This window comes from Sceloporus occidentalis, unplaced genomic scaffold, assembly GCF_023333645.1.
Source record: "Sceloporus occidentalis isolate IW3139 unplaced genomic scaffold, rSceOcc1.0.p SCAF_5, whole genome shotgun sequence".
Lineage (NCBI taxonomy): Eukaryota > Metazoa > Chordata > Lepidosauria > Squamata > Phrynosomatidae > Sceloporus > Sceloporus occidentalis.
Window position 1 is genome coordinate 1,695,095 of NW_028316985.1, and position 15,614 is coordinate 1,710,708.

Sequence of the window (15,614 nt, forward strand, 5' to 3'; positions counted from 1 at the left end):
AACCCACCAAACTGCAAATCCCAAATCAAAGGAGTGAAAGCAGATGGGCCATATAAAGCATTTTCCACCCACTTTAAGGTGAGGCATTTAGATGATGCACTCCACCATCATCTGGAAACCAGATTATAGCCGCATCCCAGGGCTAGAAAACAGAGCAAAAAGAAGCCAGGATGTTCTATTTAGCCTGCAAAATGCACACCTTTGATCCTGGATCTAAATGTCCCAATGCCAGGGAGGTTATGAAGGAGCGCTCCATCCTAACCCTAACCCTAAAGCTTCATATAAATGCACCAGTGGAGGTGCACATTAAAAAGGACGGAGCCGGTGGCAATGCTAATGTTGAGACTCCACCTCAACATCAGGAAGACCCTTCCTCTGAGAGTGGTGGAGTCTCCTTCGTTGGAGGTTTTTAAGCAGAGTCTGGATGGCCATCTGTCCCAGGGAGGGCTTCGATGGTATCTTCCTGCATGAAGGTAATTGGACTGGATGGCCCTTGGGAGTCTCTTCTAACTCCATGCTTCTGATTCTGTAAATGCAAAAAAGTAAAAGTATGACACTTCCAATGGCTGTAAGAAAACACACAGAAACTAAAAGTCCAAGGGAGGGCAATGGGTGAAGGGGGCATGTAGCTGGGGTATGATTGTGCTTTCCCAGTGTTTTACTGGGCAGACTGATGCTCCGATGTTCTGTACCAGCGGAGGATCCCAGGTACAACTTTGTGGCCGATCAAAGGGGCAGCCATGCAGTGGGACAGCATATAGGCAGCAGGCAGTTGCAGTATGTTTGTGCAACGGTGCACATGCATGGTGGCGAGGCGACAAAATATTTTTGACTTGGCATGATCTGCACCGTGCGGATGAGCCGTGAGCATTAGGGCCTTGAGAGTGGCCAGTGCAGACAGCGGGGTTTTGACCTGCTTACGGAAAATGCAGGTTTTCCCACCGATCTGTTCCACCCCAGAGCATAATAATTCTGTAGCCTAAAAGTGAGCAGGGATGATGTATTGTGGATCCTCCAGTTAGTGGGATGACTCTAGGTGACCTTCAACAGACTGTCTGGCTGTGAGACTGAACTATTTTAGGGAGACAGACAGAATGATTTTTCTAAGCCAAAATCTGGAAAGGAGTCATATTTTGGTAAACCCTAGTTTCAGGGGAAAAATCATACTACGCAGCTCCATTAAAGAGTAGGATGTTCTCATAGTGGACTTGAGGGCTCCCTAAAGGCATCTTGTTGGCCACTGTGAAAAGCTGCATGCTAAACCTGATGAAGCTTTGCTCTATTTCCGTATGTTTTGCACATAGCAACTCCTAAATGTTACAAGCAGAGAACTTCTCAAACTGTGTTGACTCACCAGTAGTATATATCGGCACTCGACATGACAATACGTTTTGCACATATAATATCATCCAGGAGGTCATTGTCTGCCATCACTGCCAAAAGGTTTTTTAAAAACAAAATTAAAAAAGGCACAAGACATTAACAAGGCTTGCTTAGACTAAACCTTACATTGGTAAAAACATCTTTTGTATCGCCATGAATTCACATTGCTGGTCCACCCCCAACTATAGGGCCAGCATCTTACAAATACCACTCAGGCATCAATCTTAGTCTTTCTATGTCCCTTTGAAAAATCCATTGCCCCAAAGAGCCATGGCTAGCTTTGATGGGCAAAACGGAGCCCATGTAAGGCTTGGGACCCCAAAGTGTGACTCTTCAGCTCCCCAAAGGCCCCTACATCCATTTTTAAAAACGATATATGACTGATTTTGTAGCCATTTGCAGATTATAAGCCATGGCTGCAGATGTGATATCCCCCTCCCTTCAGAATCCCCTCATCTTCCAAAAAAGAAAGAAAGAAAAGAAAAATTTGACCAATATGGTGACCAGTTCATGTAACTTTTCTTTGGTAGACAATCGTTGTTCCTAAAATACATCTTGGTGTGATATAAAAGACTTATTCCTCTATTACTCTTAATGGAGAGCTGTTGGGTATCTCAGTGGCTTGGTTGGTACAGAAAGATGTTCATTTCTCATTGAAAAGGGAAGTAAAATGGTAACCGGAGAAGTGGGAGCCAGTGGGGCAAATAATGGCTCTCATGCCATGTCCCCTTCGAAGAATGTTTGTCCGGCCTTTAAAGCCCACCAGACTGCCAAGACCAACTTTTTCTTTTCTGCCAATAATCCTCTGGGAACAGGGAGTTTCATAAATATATTGAAGCATTTTAAGTAATTCAAACTTACTTAAAATAAAAGAACTTTACATTTTATTAAGTGGCAGCCCCCTTCCTCAAATTGCTTGTTATCATACCAGAGATTTATTTTTCAAAGCCAGAAGCTGCCTTGCCACTTCACCTTGTTTTGGTAAATTGGTCTTCCTTATAGGACCCCAGAGGACAGGATCAAGGTCCAAAATGACCGTAATAGATACCAAAGCTGAGCCAGAACTAACAAAATGAATTTCAACAAGGAGAAATGTAGGATGCTGCACTTTGGCAGAGAAAATGAAATGCACAGATATGGGATGGGGACAAGACCTGTGAAAGAAATCCAGGAGTCCTAGTTGACCACAAACTGAACATAATAATAATAATAATAATAATAATAATATATGCTGCCTAATCAGTGGGAATCTGGGCGGCTTACAACAGAAGGGATAATGCAAATACAAGCAATGGCAATAAACATGAAATAAGAAACAAATGTAATAGCAGTGCATTAAACAATAACAAAAAATAACAACAATAGCATTAAGTTAAAAATTAAAAAATACATAGCAAATCAACAGCAGCAAAAGCTTAACAGAGCAAAATACATAACAATTAACAAAGCAAAACAAGGAAAAAGAAAAACCAACAATAAATGTTCCTTGCAAATTGAGATAAATTAAAAGCGCCTTTAGCGTCCTGCCACTGGCCCTCCTTGGAAATTGGGTCCCTCTTCCCTCTCAGGCCTCCAAGGAGTCCCTGGAGGGTATAGGAAACCCCTCGTCCTCTTCCCTTCAATCCACTGGAGGTTTCAGACCTCTGGGAAACCTGGGTGTCCTGATTCCGGCTGTGACTTCTGGCCCCAAGATGAGGGACACTGCATGCTGTATGAATCAAAGGAAGATGACGATGTGAGTGTGGTCTACCTCTGAGGTACCCTCCAGCCTCAGTCCATGCAGCCAGAGGAGGATGTGGATGGCGCACCCGGTCTCCTGTACTTCCATAGCCGATATAATCTTCAGCCGTGTTTGGTCATACAGTGGGGGGAGGATGTGGATGGAGCACCCTTTCTCTTCTAGTCCCAGATCCAATATAGCCTCCAGCCTCCTCCTTTGTCTTTATATTGGTAATTTTGTCTGGGTGCTTCTTGCACCCATTTTTATTAATCTCTCGAGGCGTGGGATGCGTTTAGGTGCAATTTCCCTCACACTGTGCCTGAAAGGCTGTCTCTCCATGTTGTGAAACTCACCTCCTCCTCTGCCTTCCCTTTAGATTTTCTTGAGCGAACAGTCTGTTGTGGCAGCTAAAAAGGCCAGTGTGAGTCTAGGGTGCATCAATAGAAGTATAGTGTCTAAAGTGAGGGAAGTAGTAGCGCCTCTCCATTCTGCTCTGGTCAGGCCTCACCTGGAATAACCCTGTGTTCAGTTCTGGGCAAAACAATTCAAGAAGGATGTTGAAAAGCTGGAGCATGACCAAAGGAGGGCAACTAAAATGGTGAAGGAGCTGGGTATGCTTAACCTGGGGAAGAGAAGGTTAAGAGGTGACATGACAGAGATGCTGAAATTTTTGAAGGGATGTCAGATTGAGGATTGAAGAAGCTTGTTTTCTGCTGCTCCAGGGACTAGGACCTGGAGCAGGGTATTCAAATTACAGGAGACGAGATTCACCTAAACATTAGGAAGAACTTCTGGACTGTCAGAGCGGTTCAGCATTGGAATAGTGTGCCTTGGGGGGCGATGGAGTCTCCTTTGGAGATTTTTAAATATAGGCTGGATGGCCATCTGTCAAGGTTGCTTTGACTGTGAGTTCCTGCATGGCAGAAAGGGGTTGGGCTGGATGGCGCTTGAGGTCTCTTCCAATTCTCCTATTTGCAGGGCATGGTCCAGGAAGGGAGAGGAAAGTAGAGGATGTGAACAAGTGGCTCCGCAGATGGTGCCACCAAGAACTATTTGGGTTCTTGGACCATGACCTGCGGTTTCAGGAAGGGGACCATCTCTGCTTTGATTGTGTAAGTCCTGCCTGGCAGAATGGTGCTGAATGGCTCTTGGGTCTCTTCCAACTCTGTGATTCTTGAGAATCCCAGAAGGGAGAATACAACTCTCTCAAAGCCTGACAAAACTCTCTCCCCATGTTCCGAACGCGAAACCTTCCTTGGACAGAGAATGTAAAGAGCGATGTGACAAAAGCATGTTGCTTTTCATTAAATATATGGAATTTTTAAAATAATTATTTTCTCAGTTATGAGCTCTGAATCTGGCTGCTGCTCAGTTGAGGAGTGAGAATTTGCAGACGCTGCTTTTGCAGAAGAAGCAGCAGAGCAGGCTTTTCAGTCAGAAATTAGGCATTCAAGCCTTTCCTTCCTTCCTTCCTTCCTTCCTTTCTTTTTTCCCTTAAGTAACAAAAGCAACAGTGCCTCAGCCATTCATTTTAGTTGTTCACATCTCAGTCAAGGCAATTTGAATTATTTAACTCAGCTGCAGGAGGAGAGGGAAAGGGAAATTCCATTGTAAAGATAAGCACAGCCCACCCAGTTTTGTTAGATACTGTCAACAAAGTTTTATTTATGGCTCACACCACTAATTGCAAGACGAATTAGGGATGGAGAGCCAGCTTGAGTATTTTATGGCCCTCGTTCATAGGAATGGCTCCCGCCTCTGAGGAGCAACCAAGTTAAAATACCTTGATCTCCATAGAAGAATGGGACCTGATACTGATATATTACATGAATAGTCAATGCAGATAACGATAAGATAAATGCAACTAATGTAGTATTACTGTATACCAGACTTTACTGATCAGAATTATATTTTGAGATACAAGAAAACAATCAGAAAGAGGAAAAAGAGAAGAGGGAGAATTCTACGTATGAAGTTGAGAGTTGATTTCAAAGTAACTTGGGAAGTATTTGGTTATATTTTCAATGTATTTTCTGACCCTAAGAAAGGGTTTAAATCCTTGCAATGGTGTAATGAAGAGTTGTTTTAAGTTTTTTATGTATATAATTTTTTTAATAAAAAGTAATAAGAAAAAGAAGAAGAATATCAACAACGAAGAAAACATGGTTGGAAACAGTTGCTTTCTAAGAAATCTAAGCCACGACGAAGTCTAAGAATAAAAGCGTGCACCTAGAAAAACTATAATAACAACTTAAATCATTGATACTTCGTATAATTCTATTTTCAAATAAATTTCTGTTATTGTTTCAAGAAAAAAAATGCCTTGATCTCCACAGAGGAGGAAGAATAATAACATTTCCTTTCGGAGACAGTAAGAATAAAGAGATAAATTCACATCACTAAATGTAAGTGCCTTGGGATACTTAGACCATTGCTTGCAAGTCACTTACTTTCGCATCTGGTGTGACACTGGTTCTTTGAGACGACACAGCCGTCAAAACACCAGTTTCCGCTGTCAATCTGGAAGATGCCATATCGATTGCGGGTAAACATGTCTCTTGACTTATATCTGGTGTTATAACTACTGGTATAATACAACAGACAGAGCCCTGAAACAGAACAAAGAAAGGAGTGATGTCAGCAGGTAAATTGGGTGGGACTGGCCTTTGTGCTATTATTTTCTTTAAAGTGTAATTGCTCCAACATTTTGGGAATGTTGCTGCTAACATTTTAAAAATGGGAAGTGGTGATAAATTATTCTGAAATATTTGCCATGATATATATATATATATATATCTCCAAGCTAGACAAAAATGTATTTTTCTGGAGGGCTTCTGGAGCACATTACAAAAGCAGAAGCAGCTGCCTCTTTGAATCCCGTTTTGGGAGGGAGAGCGAGTCAGGATATAAATGAAAGAAATCATGTAAAATAAAGTGAATGACATTGTCGTCATCACCACCATCATTGTTACATTGCCCCTTTTATTTATAGTTCTTACTGGGATAGAAGCTGGCTTACAAACTGAAACGATCACAGATACACCTGAAACAGACACAAGAAGTCAACATCAAATAGAGTTGAATATTAGGGAGAACTTCCTGAATGTAAGAGCTGTTCAACATTGGAAGACGCTCCCTTGGAAAGTGGTGGAGTCTCCTTCTTTGGAGGTCTTTAAAGAGAGGCTGGGGGGCCGTTTGTCAGGGATGCTTTGATACTGTGTTCCTGCATGGCAGAATGGGGTTGGACTCGATGGCCCTTGGGGTCTCTTCCAACTCTGTGATGCTCATTTAAAACAGTAGTGCACTGTCTTAAAATCCCTTTCTCTAAAGAAAAAATGTTAGAAAGTATGTCAGAATAACGTTCTAGACTCCCTAGAATAGCAGGTTCCAAGGCTTTGAGAAGGTGGGAAAATTCATGCAAATGTCCTTTGCTTTTGGATGCTTTTCGACAATCTGCTTATGGCCTCTGTGTGGTTAGCTGGGGTCCTGCCCTTTTTTGTTTATCCATGGAAGTATACTACCCTTTTGTTGCTGCAGCACTCGCACCCAATACTTTGGCCTCAGGTGTCCCACCATTATCCCCCAAAAGCTGGAACACCTGTGGCTTAGTGAGCTCTTCTTGGGACTAGGCGCATGTAGTTCTACTTCTATGGGCTCCTTTCTGGACTCTACCCTTCAGCTCCCTTGGCTCCTTGCTTGTGTTCTGTCCCTTCTCCTAAGCCCAAAGTCTCTTCCTCTCCCTAGGAAGAAGAAAACATTTCGCGCCCCCCCGCGCGACTGTAAATAGTATCATTTGTCTATAAAATTGTTATAAGTTCTTATGAGGGGTCCTTAACCCCAAATACAGTTTTTTTGGCATCTCATTCAGCATATATTATTGTTGTTGTTGTTGTTGTTGTTGTAAAGGAGTGGCTTGGGATGTTGTTTCATTTTAAAATTTTTATACATTTTTATTTTTAAAAAATGTATTTTATTTTTAAATAGCTATCTATTTTAACACTTTAATTCCTTTTCAATTTAATTCCTTTTTAATGCACCTCTTTTCTATGTTTTTAATTGTATTGTTCTTTTAATATTGTGAAGCCGCTCTGAATCCCAGTTATAGGAAATGAGTGGGATACAAATAAATAAATAAATAAAATAATAATAATAATAATAATAGTTTGTACAGTGCCATAAGTTTACATGGCGCTCTACAGACACAATCAATTCAAAACATTAAATCCTGCCAGGGCCGTATAATCTAAGGAATAATAAAATATAAAACTATATAGTTATAAACAAATTATGTGGGTAAAGTGCATTGCTATAAAAGCAACTAATACACATAATCAAATATAAAATTGAATGAATGAACGAATGAAATCTGGATTAAAGGCTTTCTTGTTTTCTAAAGCATTTTGAACTTTATTTTAATACTCTTTTTATAATTTTTATATTTGAATTCATTCATTCATTCATAGAAATGTAATATTATAAAACAACATTACCTGTCTAATTAAAAAGATTGTATGTAGAGTGCTGTGTAAATTTACAGTGCTTTATAAATAAAGGTTAATAATAATAATAATTAAAATAAAACTTCCAAACACTTTAGAAAACAGGAAAGCCTTTAATTCAGACTTAAAACTAACATAAAAAGAGGCTGTTATCATCATCATCATCATCATCATTTTATTTATTTATATTTATATTTTTCCAAATATAGGGACTCAGGGCAGGAAACAACAAATTTAAAACAACGACATTTTCAATATTTTCAAAAACAAAAGCATTAAAATATATAAAAAGTTTAAAAAATCTATATTAAAATGTAAAATGTGTTAAAAAATCGATAGAAAAACTCTATACTGAAAATAAAATACTTTCCAGCCCTCAGATTGCAGGGCTTCCCTTACAACTAAGGACTTTTCCTAGTCTGCTTCAGGCAGCACAGTATGAGGGGGTGGCCCTGACTTTAGAAATTAAAAATATTATATAGGATATATAATATATTTCTTCCAAAAGCTGGCGTGACTAGAAAACTACATTTCCCAGCATGCCTCCCTCCCTTCCTACATAAGGGACCTGGATTGACGATGTCATCATTTTTCCTGATTGACACTCGGGAGAGCCAATAGTTGTACACCACCCACCCTGTCGCAGCCAATCAGAGGGTGGCGGGAGGAGCTGTGAGGCAGGGAAGTCTGAAAGGGTCAGCAGCAGAATAAAGTTGCGAAGAGAGTTGCGTGTAAAGGAGATATTTGTTGCAGTGCGGAATAGCTCACCTTTGCAGAGGATGGAGCAGGAGGCTCCTAAAAGGTAATAGTTGGCCCTCCTGTCTCTCCCAGAAGAGGCCGAGGCTTCGTTTTGGGGACTAGAGAGGAGACCTGCCTAGGCCCCAAGCCTTGGGGAGCCTCCTTTCTTTCAGGTCCTTGCGCCCCCCCTTTACGGAGCCTCGCGCCCCCCCCCTGGGGGGTGCGCCTGACTATTTGAGAAACACTGCTTTAATGGGAGGTGGTCATTGCTGTGGATTTGGGCAGGGGTGGAGGAATTAAGACCACAATGATGACCAATTGGCAGAAAATGGCCACAACTTTATTAACATAACATAACCATAACATAACTGAAAGGAGGGTTGGCCCAAAAAGCATAAGGTCTGGATCTGTCATCCACCAACCCATGTTGGTCGATGAACCGAATATGCTTCGTCACGGCCAGGCATCGGGGTAACCGACCAGGTGCGCGATATTGCACCCATCCGGCTATGCGCACGTGCGTATTTTCCACTCTTGTCACCGGGGAATGCTGAATCGATGTCGCCCCCGTATTGGTGACATCGCTCACCCTCAGCACCCCCGGGTCCACTGTTGACTCCTGATCCTGTGCTTCACAGCACAGTAAACCACTAGATCTGAGACCTATGCTACCACCCCCTGTAAAGTTGTGACAGCACAACGCCAACCATACACAAAGGGAGGTTAGATGGGGAGTCAGAAAGGGCAAAATGGCGCCTGGGGCTGAAGTTGCGATAGTTTCTCATCTGCTCTTCCTCCATAGGTGATGCATCTTTCTTCTTCACTTCTACAGACATCTTTCTTTGTGGGGACAGTTGTCTTGGCCTCTTCCGCACTGAGGACTGCAACAGAATATCTGATGTGGAGGTCTGAAGGATTTTGTCTGTATCCTTCGTTTCCCAACCTGAGGTGCCATGGGAGGTTGCCACAGAATCTGGTGGGGAAATGGTTCATCTTCTGAGAAACGCCTGCGGCTCATGGCCAGAGGACACCGAGGAGGAGAAGCCACCATGACGATGCAAACGGCGTATTCCTTAGGCTTTGAGGAAGGACCAGCTAGAGCCTGCGATGGCTATTCATTTGTCCTTCCTTTCAAAACACTGAAAACAATGTTTCTATTAAAGAAATAAAAAAGCAAGCATCACCATCAGGATGATGGACCTTTGGTTTGGATGCTAGCCTCCACACCACTGCACCGGCTTTCTTTAAAATCATGGGTTCTGTCCACCTCTAGTAGGTGGCCTTTGTTGCCGCACACCTCCTAGAGCCAGCCCCAGGTGTACTTTTTCTTTGGTGGAAGGTTGCCATTTTGAGAAGAACTCGTGCATTTTCTGGTCGATGGCCCAGACTCCGGTTAGAATATGCTTCTCTCCAGACTCCAGCACTCTTGCTGCACATGACTTGGACTGATAGTCGTAGGATACAGATCCATTGCTGGATGCACCAGAGCATTTCTCTGGAAAGACAGGTCTTGCCTCGGCCTGAAACTGAAGCTGCGATAGTTTCCCATCTGCTGTCCATCCAGCCGTGATGCATCTTTCTTCTTCACTTCCACATACATCTTTCTTTGTGGGGGCAGTTGTCTTGGCCTCTTCCGCACTGAGGACTGCCACAGAATATCTGATGTGGAGGTCTGAAGGATTTTGTCTGTATCCTTTGTTTCCCAACCTGAGGTGCTATGGGAAGTTGCCACAGAATCTGGTGGGGAAATGGTTCATCTTCTGAGAAATGTCTGGGGCTCATGGCCAGAGGAGAAGCCACCATTTAGATGCAAACGGCGTATTCCTTGGGCTTTGAGGAAGGACCAGCTAGAGCGTGTGATGGCTATTCATTTGCCCTTCCTTGCATAACACTGAAAACAATGTTTCTATTAAAGAAATAAAAAAGCAAGCATCACCATCAGGAGGATGGACCTTTTCTTTGGTGGGAGCTGGTCATTTTGAGAAGAACTCATGCATTCTCTGGTGGATGGCCCAGGCTCAGGTTGGAACGTACTTCTCTCCAGACTCAAGTGCTTTTGCTGCCCATGACTTGTATTGATAGTCGTAGGATACAGATCCATCGCTGGACGCACCAGAGCATTTCTCTGGAAAGACAGGTCTTGCCTCGGCCTGGGACTGAAGCTGCGATCGTTTCCCATCTGCTGTCCATCCAGCCGTGATGCGTCTTTCTTCTTCACTTCTACATACATCTTTCTTTGTGGGGACAGTTGTCTTGGCCTCTTCCGCACTGAGGACTGCAATAGAATATCTGATGTGGAGGTCTGAAGGATTTTGTCTGTATCCTTTGTTTCCCAACCTGAGGTGCTATGGGAAGTTGCCACAGAATCTGGTGGGGAAATGGTTCATCTTCTGAGAAACGCCTGTGGCTCATGGCCAGAGGACACCGAGGAGGAGAAGCCACCATGACGATGCAAACAGAGTATTCCTTAGGCTTTGAGGAAGGACCAGCTAGAGCCTGCGATGGCTATTCATTTGTCCTTCCTTTCAAAACACTGAAAACAATGTTTCTATTAAAGAAATAAAAAAGCAAGCATCACCATCAGGAGGATGGACCTTTGGTTTGGATGCTAGCCTCCACACCACTGCACCGGCTTTCTTTAAAATCACGGGTTCTGTCCATCTCTAGTAGGTGGCCTTTGTTGCAGCACACCTCCTAGAGCCAGCCCCAGGTGTACTTTTTCTTTGGTGGAAGGTTGCCATTTTGAGAAGAACTCGTGCATTTTCTGGTCGATGGCCCAGACTCCGGTTAGAATGTGCTTCTCTCCAGACTCCAGCACTCTTGCTGCACATGACTTGGACTGATAGTCGTAGGATACAGATCCATCGCTGGATGCACCAGAGCATTTCTCTGGAAAGACAGGTCTTGCCTCGGCCTGAAACTGAAGCTGCGATCGTTTCCCATCTGCTGTCCATCCAGCCGTGATGCGTCTTTCTTCTTCACTTCTACATACATCTTTCTTTGTGGGGACAGTTGTCTTGGCCTCTTCCGCACTGAGGACTGCAATAGAATATCTGATGTGGAGGTCTGAAGGATTTTGTCTGTATCCTTTGTTTCCCAACCTGAGGTGCCATGGGAAGTTGCCACAGAATCTGGTGGGGAAATGGTTCATCTTCTGAGAAATGCCTGCGGCTCATGGCCAGAGGACACCGAGGAGGAGAAGCCACCATGAAGATACAAACGGCATATTCCTTAGGCTTTGACGAAGGACCAGCTAGAACCTGCGATGGCTATTCATTTGTCCTTCCTTTCAAAACGCTGAAAACAATGTTTCTATTAAAGAAATAAAAAAGCAAGCATCACCATCAGGAGGATGGACCTTTGGTTTGGATGCTAGCCTCCACACCACTGCACCGGCTTTCTTTAAAATCATGGGTTCTGTCCACCTCTAGTAGGTGGCCTTTGTTGCCGCACACCTCCTAGAGCCAGCCCCAGGTGTACTTTTTCTTTGGTGGAAGGTTGCCATTTTGAGAAGAAATCGTGCATTTTCTGGTCGATGGCCCAGACTCCGGTTAGAATGTGCTTCTCTCCAGACTCCAACACTCTTGCTGCACATGACTTGGACTGATAGTCGTAGGATACAGATCCATCGCTGGATGCACCAGAGCATTTCTGTGGAAAGACAGGTCTTGCCTCGGCCTGGGACTGAAGCTGCGATCGTTTCCCATCTGCTGTCCATCCAGCCGTGATGCGTCTTTCTTCTTCACTTCTACAGACATCTTTCTTTGTGGGGACAGTTGTCTTGGCCTCTTCCGCACTGAGGACTGCAATAGAATATCTGATGTGGAGGTCTGAAGGATTTTGTCTGTATCCTTTGTTTCCCAACCTGAGGTGCTATGGGAAGTTGCCACAGAATCTGGTGGGGAAATGGTTCATCTTCTGAGAAACGCCTGTGGCTCATGGCCAGAGGACACCGAGGAGGAGAAGCCACCATGACGATGCAAACAGAGTATTCCTTAGGCTTTGAGGAAGGACCAGCTAGAGCCTGCGATGGCTATTCATTTGCCCTTCCTTGCATAACACTGAAAACAATGTTTCTATTAAAGAAATAAAAAAGCAAGCATCACCATCAGGAGGATGGACCTTTGGTTTGGATGCTAGCCTCCACACCACTGCACCGGCTTTCTTTAAAATCATGGGTTCTGTCCACCTCTAGTAGGTGGCCTTTGTTGCCGCACACCTCCTAGAGCCAGCCCCAGGTGTACTTTTTCTTTGGTGGAAGGTTGCCATTTTGAGAAGAACTCGTGCATTTTCTGGTCGATGGCCCAGACTCCGGTTAGAATGTGCTTCTCTCCAGACTCCAGCACTCTTGCTGCACATGACTTGGACTGATAGTCGTAGGATACAGATCCATCGCTGGATGCACCAGAGCATTTCTGTGGAAAGACAGGTCTTGCCTCGGCCTGGGACTGAAGCTGCGATAGTTTCCCATCTGCTGTCCATCCAGCCGTGATGCGTCTTTCTTCTTCACTTCTACATACATCTTTCTTTGTGGGGGCGGTTGTCTTGGCCTCTTCCGCACTGAGGACTGCAACAGAATATCTGATGTGGAGGTCTGAAGGATTTTGTCTGTATCCTTTGTTTCCCAACCTGAGGTGCTATGGGAAGTTGCCACAGAATCTGGTGGGGAAATGGTTCATCTTCTGAGAAATGTCTGGGGCTCATGGCCAGAGGAGAAGCCACCATTTAGATGCAAACGGCGTATTCCTTGGGCTTTGAGGAAGGACCAGCTAGAGCGTGTGATGGCTATTCATTTGCCCTTCCTTGCATAACACTGAAAACAATGTTTCTATTAAAGAAATAAAAAAGCAAGCATCACCATCAGGAGGATGGACCTTTTCTTTGGTGGGAGCTGGTCATTTTGAGAAGAACTCATGCATTCTCTGGTGGATGGCCCAGGCTCAGGTTGGAACGTACTTCTCTCCAGACTCAAGTGCTTTTGCTGCCCATGACTTGTATTGATAGTCGTAGGATACAGATCCATCGCTGGACGCACCAGAGCATTTCTCTGGAAAGACAGGTCTTGCCTCGGCCTGGGACTGAAGCTGCGATCGTTTCCCATCTGCTGTCCATCCAGCCGTGATGCGTCTTTCTTCTTCACTTCTACATACATCTTTCTTTGTGGGGACAGTTGTCTTGGCCTCTTCCGCACTGAGGACTGCAATAGAATATCTGATGTGGAGGTCTGAAGGATTTTGTCTGTATCCTTTGTTTCCCAACCTGAGGTGCTATGGGAAGTTGCCACAGAATCTGGTGGGGAAATGGTTCATCTTCTGAGAAACGCCTGTGGCTCATGGCCAGAGGACACCGAGGAGGAGAAGCCACCATGACGATGCAAACAGAGTATTCCTTAGGCTTTGAGGAAGGACCAGCTAGAGCCTGCGATGGCTATTCATTTGTCCTTCCTTTCAAAACACTGAAAACAATGTTTCTATTAAAGAAATAAAAAAGCAAGCATCACCATCAGGAGGATGGACCTTTGGTTTGGATGCTAGCCTCCACACCACTGCACCGGCTTTCTTTAAAATCACGGGTTCTGTCCATCTCTAGTAGGTGGCCTTTGTTGCAGCACACCTCCTAGAGCCAGCCCCAGGTGTACTTTTTCTTTGGTGGAAGGTTGCCATTTTGAGAAGAACTCGTGCATTTTCTGGTCGATGGCCCAGACTCCGGTTAGAATGTGCTTCTCTCCAGACTCCAGCACTCTTGCTGCACATGACTTGGACTGATAGTCGTAGGATACAGATCCATCGCTGGATGCACCAGAGCATTTCTCTGGAAAGACAGGTCTTGCCTCGGCCTGAAACTGAAGCTGCGATCGTTTCCCATCTGCTGTCCATCCAGCCGTGATGCGTCTTTCTTCTTCACTTCTACATACATCTTTCTTTGTGGGGACAGTTGTCTTGGCCTCTTCCGCACTGAGGACTGCAATAGAATATCTGATGTGGAGGTCTGAAGGATTTTGTCTGTATCCTTTGTTTCCCAACCTGAGGTGCCATGGGAAGTTGCCACAGAATCTGGTGGGGAAATGGTTCATCTTCTGAGAAATGCCTGCGGCTCATGGCCAGAGGACACCGAGGAGGAGAAGCCACCATGAAGATACAAACGGCATATTCCTTAGGCTTTGACGAAGGACCAGCTAGAACCTGCGATGGCTATTCATTTGTCCTTCCTTTCAAAACGCTGAAAACAATGTTTCTATTAAAGAAATAAAAAAGCAAGCATCACCATCAGGAGGATGGACCTTTGGTTTGGATGCTAGCCTCCACACCACTGCACCGGCTTTCTTTAAAATCATGGGTTCTGTCCACCTCTAGTAGGTGGCCTTTGTTGCCGCACACCTCCTAGAGCCAGCCCCAGGTGTACTTTTTCTTTGGTGGAAGGTTGCCATTTTGAGAAGAAATCGTGCATTTTCTGGTCGATGGCCCAGACTCCGGTTAGAATGTGCTTCTCTCCAGACTCCAACACTCTTGCTGCACATGACTTGGACTGATAGTCGTAGGATACAGATCCATCGCTGGATGCACCAGAGCATTTCTGTGGAAAGACAGGTCTTGCCTCGGCCTGGGACTGAAGCTGCGATCGTTTCCCATCTGCTGTCCATCCAGCCGTGATGCGTCTTTCTTCTTCACTTCTACATACATCTTTCTTTGTGGGGACAGTTGTCTTGGCCTCTTCCGCACTGAGGACTGCCACAGAATATCTGATGTGGAGGTCTGAAGGATTTTGTCTGTATCCTTTGTTTCCCAACCTGAGGTGCTATGGGAAGTTGCCACAGAATCTGGTGGGGAAATGGTTCATCTTCTGAGAAACGCCTGTGGCTCATGGCCAGAGGACACCGAGGAGGAGAAGCCACCATGACGATGCAAACAGAGTATTCCTTAGGCTTTGAGGAAGGACCAGCTAGAGCCTGCGATGGCTATTCATTTGCCCTTCCTTGCATAACACTGAAAACATTGTTTCTATTAAAGAAATAAAAAAGCAAGCATCACCATCAGGAGGATGGACCTTTGGTTTGGATGCTAGCCTCCACACCACTGCACCGGCTTTCTTTAAAATCATGGGTTCTGTCCACCTCTAGTAGGTGGCCTTTGTTGCAGCACACCTCCTAGAGCCAGCCCCAGGTGTACTTTTTCTTTGGTGGAAGGTTGCCATTTTGAGAAGAACTGATGCATTCTCTGGTCGATGGCCCAGACTCCGGTTAGAATGTGCTTCTCTCCAGACTCCAGCACTCTTGC

General features: G+C 44.5%; 1 protein-coding gene across 1 annotated transcript in view; it reads right to left on the bottom strand.

Annotated features, from left to right (window-relative positions):
- LOC149311526 (sperm acrosome-associated protein 5-like) overlaps nucleotides 1–15,614 on the bottom strand; it is a 46,931-nt gene that overhangs the window by 20,108 nt on the left and 11,209 nt on the right. The window contains exon 2 of the mRNA XM_089526570.1: nucleotides 5,554–5,712. Coding sequence (XP_089382696.1) covers nucleotides 5,554–5,712 — 159 coding nt within the window. The remainder of the gene's footprint in view (nucleotides 1–5,553; nucleotides 5,713–15,614) is intronic.